We start from the raw sequence: 7,781 nt of genomic DNA on the forward strand, positions 1-7,781 counted from the left end.
AATTATAAATTTTTATGTATTTTATTTATTATTTATCTCTTCTATTAAGTTTCTTTTTTGAAAAGCATATTATCCCTCTTAAAATTTAAATAATCTATTAGATTTGAGTAAAAATTTATTTTTATATTTAAAAATTAATAAAATTCTTTAATTATATGAAACACACTATTTAAACTAAACGGCATTATCAGAGATCATACAACAAATACAATTTGACTGTGGTCATAAAAAGATGGTATAGAAAAGGGAATTGATTGTTTGAACAATAATTGTTACAATATTCAGAGGAATCATGATTCGAAAAATGGCGAGATAGTAATTTAAAGAAGCATTGAATGTTAAAATTGGAAGAAATGAAAAGCTTGCAAGAAGTAGAAACTGGTTGAACAGTAAAGAACACTTGCGTTGTGTCGTGCCCATACGTCATTAAATTTTTTATAAAAAAATGCTTCGATACACGACAATCTTAACGTAATCCAAACTCCGGAGGTAGCTCTTTTGCTTTCGATCTTACGCTACAATTGAATTAAAAATCTAATCTTAAGTCTTTCTCTTTCTCTAGAATAAAAATCTCCACAATAATAAATGAACTGAACTGTTCATTTGGTAAGTTTTTAATTAGTTTCTGGAGATAACAGAAGTGTATTCGTATTTTTAATTAATATATATTTCTGGTACTATGTTATTTTTATTAATCTTTGCTCCTGTCGGTGATTCAAAGCTTCAGTAAGAGTAACAGATACTCGTTTTTTTTTTTCTGTAATTTGAAGAAGGAGGAGGAGGAAAGTAAGAAGATAATTGATCGAAAGATGGTCGAAACAGCGAACCACCAGCATGCACTGCCGGCTCAGTCGGCGCCACCACCACGACCACCTACATCTCTTGCAGTTACAAGGGGTCCCACTTGGACTCCGGCCGAGCAACTTCAACAACTCCAGTACTGCATCCACTCCAATCCTTCTTGGCGTTAGTCTCTTTCTTTCTCTTTTTGATGGTTTCTTGTTCTGTATTGGATATTTATCTTCTACTTTATAGTATAATCATTGTTTTTAGTATTGTTCTTTCTGTTTATTCCGAAAAAAAAGCTGGGTATTATTTTTAGTGTTGTTCTTTCCGTTTATTCCGAAAAGGAAAGCTGGGTAAAGTTTAGATTCTATGGTAAAGTGAATTCTTTTTGTTTTTAATATAAATTTTTATAGTTCTGCTGCATGTCTACATCTATGTGATCGACTTTAGAACATAGCTGATCATCAGTTTCTTTTTATTTATGGATTCTTTTTACCTCAGTTTTGCTGATCAACATCTTTTGATCCTGGGATTTGTTTATGTTTCATATTTGTTTAGTCTAGCCAATCCTTTACCTTAAAATCAACGCCTCTTCTTCTCCTTCTTTTTTCTTCAATAAAAAGAATGTGTTGAATTTCATCTAATTGAAATCTAGAACAAGTCTAAACTGCCGTTATTTCCCTGCTATTTTGATTTATATTTCGTACACTAATTTTATTTATTTATTTTTGTAAAAGGAAATGAGATTTCGGGCCTACTTCTAAATTATGCTCTCAACTTTTTTACTAATCATAATTAATAAATTGTGTTTCACAGCCCAGACAGTCTTACTGGCTTTCCAACACTATATTGTAATGCTTGGAACTGCTGTCTTGATTGCCAGTGCACTTGTGCCTCAGATGGGTGGGGACAATGTACGTTTCAATCCACCAGATCAGTTTCTTATAATAAATACACTGACTGATAAATCTCAACTTCTGAGAATTGGTGTTGATATGAACAGGGTGACAAAGCCCGAGTGATTCAATCATTGCTGTTCATGTCAGGAGTGAATACACTGCTGCAAACACTTTTCGGCACAAGGCTTCCTACGGTGATGGGTCCATCAGCTGCTTTCACCCTGCCAGTATTGTCAATCATCAATGATTACTCTGATAGGACGTTCACATCCGAGCATGAGGTATAGAAAGTTCCAATGAGATTCAATTGAAAAGTGAGGAAAAAAAATAGATAGCCTGTTAATATGTGAGGTGCGTGTGTTGATTTTCTGCATAAAGGACGTGTGATGGTGTTGAAACATTGGTACATATAAAATTATTTGCGATGAAGTTAGAATCATTAATTTTTTAGTAAGCTTCTGCAACATACAATTTCTTCTAGATTTTTGTGGTATGGACAACTGTTGCAGATTTTCAAGTATTTTAAATGTTAGTATGAATACTCCTGAATCATATCTGCAATTAATTCTTGAATAGTTCTTGGGTGGAAACATGCTCTTTCTTGTAAGATACCTTGTTCTTTCTCCCTTGAATTAATTTTATCTATTTTTACTAATTATTTTTGCTCAAGAATATTGTAAGCATTTGCTACCAGAATCTCAGTTATTTATACTTTACTGTATAAAACTGCCTCTTGCCTTTTGATTGTCTACCTATATTAATGTGCCATCCTGTATACTGCACTGAATGCTCTGATAGTTATCATGGTTGCTTGCAGAGATTTCTCCATACCATGAGAACTATACAAGGATCATTAATTGTCTCTGCATTTCTCAACATCGTGCTTGGATATAGTCAGGCTTGGGGTAATCTAACAAGGTAATATAGTCGAGTTTTGAACTTAAATCTTGTTCCTGCATCTTTAATGCTCAAGACTCTTAGTTATGGTCTGATACCTATTTGAGAAAATTAATTGGGTCTCAGAGCTGGTTTTTACTTGTCCCTCTTTTCTTTTGCTACCTCCAGATTATTTAGTCCCATTATCATCGTTCCAGTGGTTTGTGTAGTTGGTCTTGGTCTGTCCATGAGGGGCTTCCCACTGGTAATTCTTTCATCTGGCCTTCCAATTTTTGGTGGCTCTGAAAAATTCATACTAATGAAGACTTTTATTTTACTACTACTATGCTCTATACAGCTTGGTAATTGTGTGGAAATTGGCCTGCCTATGCTGATTCTACTAGTTTTTTGCCAGCAGGTATTATACCTTGTTCCCATTTTCACTATCACTACTAGTATTTTAATGTTCTCTGTAAATGTAAGAAACCTTTATGTGCTTGGTGCAGTTCTTGAAGCGCATCCATTCGAAGGCTCATTTCATAGTTGAGAGGTTTGCTTTGCTTTTCTGCATTGCAATTGTTTGGGCTTTTGCTGCTATCCTCACTGTTGCTGGTGCTTACAACAATGTCCCAGAGCGGACTAAACTGAGTTGCCGGACAGATGGTTCTCACCTTATGTCATCTGCTCCTTGGTATTGTCCAGATGATTTGTTTTTTTTCCTCTTGTTCATTTTAATTGGAAATTTATTGAATGACATTATTTTATTTATGACACTTCATTTGGTATTCTTTCCAAACTAGGATTAAGTTTCCATACCCATTTCAGTGGGGTACTCCAATATTCAGAGCAAGCCATGTCTTTGGGATGATAGGAGCAGCACTTGTTTCATCCGCAGAGGTTCAATTACTAGTTTTTTCACATTTGATATACCTTGGATATTGACATTTAAATTTGTACTTTTACCTATTTTAAAATTTGGGAACTATTTTAACTGATAAAAATTCCTTAAGCTGTGGATAGACTTCAATATATTTGGTCTCTAAATGGTATACAGGCTAAAATGTAATCAGTTGCTTGTCTTATTTGATTGAAAGAACAGAGAAATCTGGTATTTGAATAATTGCTTTTGAAATCTTTTGGTGCAGTCAACTGGAACATTTTTTGCGGCATCACGGTTTGCAGGTGCCACTGCCCCCCCAGCACATGTCCTCAGCCGAAGTATTGGCCTCCAGGTCCTGGCAAAGATTGTTATGCTTCTTTTTCTATTTGGTTTCGTTATTTTATCCATGATATATTTATTTTTTAAATTCATATGTAATGAGTTTCTATAGTTATTTTACCATTTAGATTTAGAAAAATAAAGTTGGCTTTATCAAATGCAGGGTATTGGCATGCTGATTGAAGGGATGTTTGGTTCTATTGTTGGTACCACTGCATCTGTGTAAGGAAGCAACACTTAATGACAGTTAAATATATTTGTTTTTCTCCATTATGACTTAGATATTGGCCTTTTATGAGTTCATTTTTATCACATTTGTTAGGTTCTTGCTCTCATTTATAGTGTCACGCATATTTGGGTCCAGAAATGAAATGTCAAGACTTAATGAAGTTAGACTGTCACATAGGCAAGTAGGGATAACTGAAATCATCAAGTTAGCTATCTGAAAAGAAGCCTTCAGTGCCACCATTGGAATGGGCAATTGTTGGATTCTATCTTACTTTAGGCCTTGTATTTGATGCGTACTTTTAGCAGATTGTTACTCCTTATACCCAGTTCATGAAATAATAACACCTTGTACGATTACCTTCAAACTGTTTGTTCTAAATCTCTTGTATTTTGTTCTAAAGTAGGAAGCCAAGGCAAAGTGTCTTGTAGAGCAGTGACTAAAAGTGAAAATGAATTGACAAGCTGTTTCGAAATGTACCCAAGATTGTTTTTTAGTCACCATCGAAATGATATTACAGGGAAAATGTTGGCCTTCTTGGACTGACGCACATAGGCAGCAGAAGAGTGGTTCAGATTTCAACTGCTTTCATGATCTTTTTCTCCATATTTGGTTTGTTTTTTGACCCCTCATAAATTGTATTCAACTCTGCATAATTTTTAATAATTTTGTACTGACCGTGTAAAGTTTTTCAGGGAAATTTGGAGCCTTCTTTGCATCCATTCCTTTACCAATATTTGCAGCCATATATTGTGTTCTATTAGGAATTGTTGGTGAGTGATGATGTTGTCATTACTCATTATGGTCTTTCTCTTTTTTTAGTTGTTTCCTTTTTCCGGTAATGGGAATTTGCTCATTGGATGTGTTTTCATTTTTGCAGCTGCTGTTGGGATTACTTTCATTCAGTTTGCTAATAATAATTCCATGAGAAACATCTACGTTTTGGGTGTCTCTCTGTTCCTTGGCATATCAATTCCTCAATACTTTGTCTTGAACACCACTCCGAATGGTCATGGACCGGTAGGAACGCCTGGGGGATGGGTAAGTTAACTGGGGAACATGCTATACTTCTAAATTTTACCATGTTTATTTCCGGATGCCATTAAATCCTTCCGATGTTTTTCGTCTATCACAAACCTTGTCTATTGAAGTGTGAGATAGGATGCAAAAGAATTTATGGAGTTATTGGATGATAGGCATGATACACTGATTAAAAAAAATAAAAAAATAAAAAAATAAAAAAATAAACCTGGTGCACGACTGGGCACATGCATCTAGTAAATCGTGCTTTGACGTTATGACAATTTCCGAAGTAATCTAGTTTGTATTACTACCACTTAAGATCCATATAATATTAAATTAGTTTTCCTACTTTTAGGTTTTGACTGATGGCACTGACTTAAAGGTGAAGAACCCATTCTGATAAAATTGCTATTTCTGTAAGAAAGCTTTTTTTCTTTTCTTTTTGGCCTCCAATATTCAAACTTCAAAGTAGGGTGTGAGGCATATTCTTTGCAAATGTCGGGGATTTTGTGTCTCTGAATTTTGACTTATAGTATTGATTCTGTTGAATAGTTTAAGTTGTGAGATATTTAACAGTATATTTTTTGAAAGCCATTAGTTACTTACCTTGATATTTTTTATGTATTCAGAAATTTCTCATCTGTTATCATACATATGGTTTGTGGTGTTTGCAGTTTAATGACATATTGAACACAATCTTCTCATCACCTCCAACTGTTGCAATGACCGTTGGGACACTGCTTGATAACACACTTGAAGCAAGGGAGACGGCCGTAGACAGAGGACTTCCTTGGTGGAAACCATTCCAGCACAGGAAGGGAGATGTCAGAAATGAGGAGTTTTACAATTTCCCTCTCAGAATAAATCAGTACATTCCTACTAGATTTATGTGATTACACACTTAAAACTAGCTACTTTTATATTAATTATGATGCTATAAGTAACTTTCATGTTTATATGCAAGTTGAGTTGAGTTGAGATATGATTTATATGAGAAAAAAGAAAAAGAAAACCTCCCATGTCCCAAAAGGTTTTTCCCAGTAGCCTTCTGAATCTGAAGGTCCTTTGGGCACGGGAGTGTTTGGCCATCACTAGAGGTTTAAGAAACATTTTGTTGGCTTTTGGTTTATTTTGAAATTAAAAAGAAGAAATGTTGCGGGCAGAAAATAATGTGATGAAATTTTGTATGAAATGTGAAGGCATTTATTTTTCGGTGAGTGTTAGATGTCAATAAGTTACATCCGAAACCGACCAAAGAAGCTATTGGTTCATATAATATTTTATCGGGGACCACATGTTCAGTTTTCAACAAATTTTCTCAGTTTCCAATGGTGTATTCCAGTATATTCCTTAATCTATGTTGACAGAAACTTCATTTTCAGCTTTCTCCTCTATAAACAGAAGACAACTTCAAATGGTCCCCTTTTTCTTTTCGTCTTCTTATAACTTACAATTGATGACATAGTATAATCAAATGTACCAAATTTCAAGGCCTAACTTTTGGATTCACATGGAAGTTGCTTCGTTAATATCTTTAGTGACTCTTTGACGGTCCCCATCGCCTACCACTAATGTCATTACCAGCAAATATATATTTAGTCTTTTTTTTTTTTTTTTTAGTGGTGTTTTGTATGCCATTGATGCTTTTTGACACCAGTAATTTGTACAAGTGTTAAATAAAGTTTTAAAAATCACACGTAAATAATTATAAGAGTTAAATAAAGTATTGTTTTCACAATAGTATGCAAAGACGTAAAAATAAATGAGATAATAAAAGTTTTTATAGTGGTTCAGATGCTTAAAGTGATTCATATATCCATTGTTTTCTTATATAATAGTAAGTTTCTGATTATTAGCTAATATTACAAGAGGCCGTGAACGACCTGGTTTATAGGTGTTTAGTGTTCTAAATATTGTTAGAGAATATCAAGTTAATCTCTTTTTAATAGTGTGTCTTTGCTATTTTCTTTGTTTAGTTTGTGAGGGGGAACTACCCATTTATATCTGCTGATTTCAAAGTAATAATTACATATTTGTAAGTGGGTTGGTACCATGTAAATCTCTCTTATCTTTTTATTGCTGAGAACTTAAAAAATATCTTTAAATTAAATAAGGCTTAGACATGTGTGAGAATCAAATTTATTCAGAGACGAAACTTGAATCAGTTAGGTTGTGACAACTATATTATTTCTGTCTTGGACGATGTGGCAGATTCTAAATAATGTAAAACCTCCCTAAACTTATATTAGTATGCTGACATCAATTTATGTGAGCCTAATCTTTTAGCCAAAACATATACAAAGTTTTTATTAAATTTTAATAAAGTAATTTCTTCTATTAATTGTGTGGATCACATTTTATATAAAAATTTCAAACCTACAAATATTATTTTTCATGTTTACGAGAACGGAGATGATAACGTGGGACCTTCGTACCATCATCAATTTCTTCTTTTTTTGGTTGACTTGACATGGACGTCGATATTATTGATCAAAGATGATACAATATTTCCAATAAGAAATTTTCGTCAAAGGATGCTTCGTTTGTGAGAAAAATAACGTCAAGGCTGGTATCATTAACATAGAAGAAAAATTATACCCCCACTTTAGAAATTCGTCGCCACAGATGGAGCAATAAAGATATTCAAAAGACGATGATAATTAGCATTAGTTTTTAGCTTTTTTTCATGCTCGTTTAGAAAAAGTCCTCTCTAAGTCTCAGTGGATTATAATATTATTAAATATGGTCTTCT

The 7,781-nt window shown here is 33.7% G+C and overlaps 1 protein-coding gene across 2 annotated transcripts; it reads left to right on the forward strand.

Annotated features, from left to right (window-relative positions):
- Positions 1 to 482: 482 nt before the first annotated feature.
- Positions 483 to 6,130, forward strand: LOC116137672 (nucleobase-ascorbate transporter 3-like). Of its 2 annotated transcripts, none has more exons than XM_031423350.1 (15): positions 483 to 606; positions 771 to 966; positions 1,603 to 1,700; positions 1,790 to 1,966; positions 2,503 to 2,603; positions 2,751 to 2,826; positions 2,920 to 2,979; positions 3,068 to 3,252; positions 3,362 to 3,458; positions 3,707 to 3,793; positions 3,944 to 4,002; positions 4,527 to 4,618; positions 4,702 to 4,779; positions 4,887 to 5,047; positions 5,704 to 6,130. In XM_031423350.1, the coding sequence occupies exons 2-15, from the start codon at positions 810 to 812 to the stop codon at positions 5,920 to 5,922; spliced, it is 1,647 nt and encodes a 548-aa protein (XP_031279210.1). In that variant the 5' UTR covers positions 483 to 606; positions 771 to 809; the 3' UTR covers positions 5,923 to 6,130. The 2 variants fall into 2 exon arrangements, with proteins under 2 accessions (XP_031279210.1, XP_031279218.1); XM_031423358.1 differs by lacking the exon at positions 483 to 606 and adding an exon at positions 656 to 674.
- Positions 6,131 to 7,781: the final 1,651 nt, after the last annotated feature.

Source organism: Pistacia vera, unplaced genomic scaffold (genome assembly GCF_008641045.1).
Source record: "Pistacia vera cultivar Batoury unplaced genomic scaffold, PisVer_v2 Contig1096, whole genome shotgun sequence".
NCBI classification, from domain to species: Eukaryota; Viridiplantae; Streptophyta; class Magnoliopsida; order Sapindales; family Anacardiaceae; genus Pistacia; species Pistacia vera.

Coding starts and splice junctions, on each gene's coding strand:
- LOC116137672 (XM_031423350.1), top strand. CDS start 810: ATGGTCGAAACAGCGAACCACCAGCATGCACTGCCGGCTCAGTCGGCG. Junction 1,967..2,502: donor CGTTCACATCCGAGCATGAG/GTATAGAAAGTT, acceptor GGTTGCTTGCAG/AGATTTCTCCATACCATGAG. Junction 5,048..5,703: donor TAGGAACGCCTGGGGGATGG/GTAAGTTAACTG, acceptor TGGTGTTTGCAG/TTTAATGACATATTGAACAC.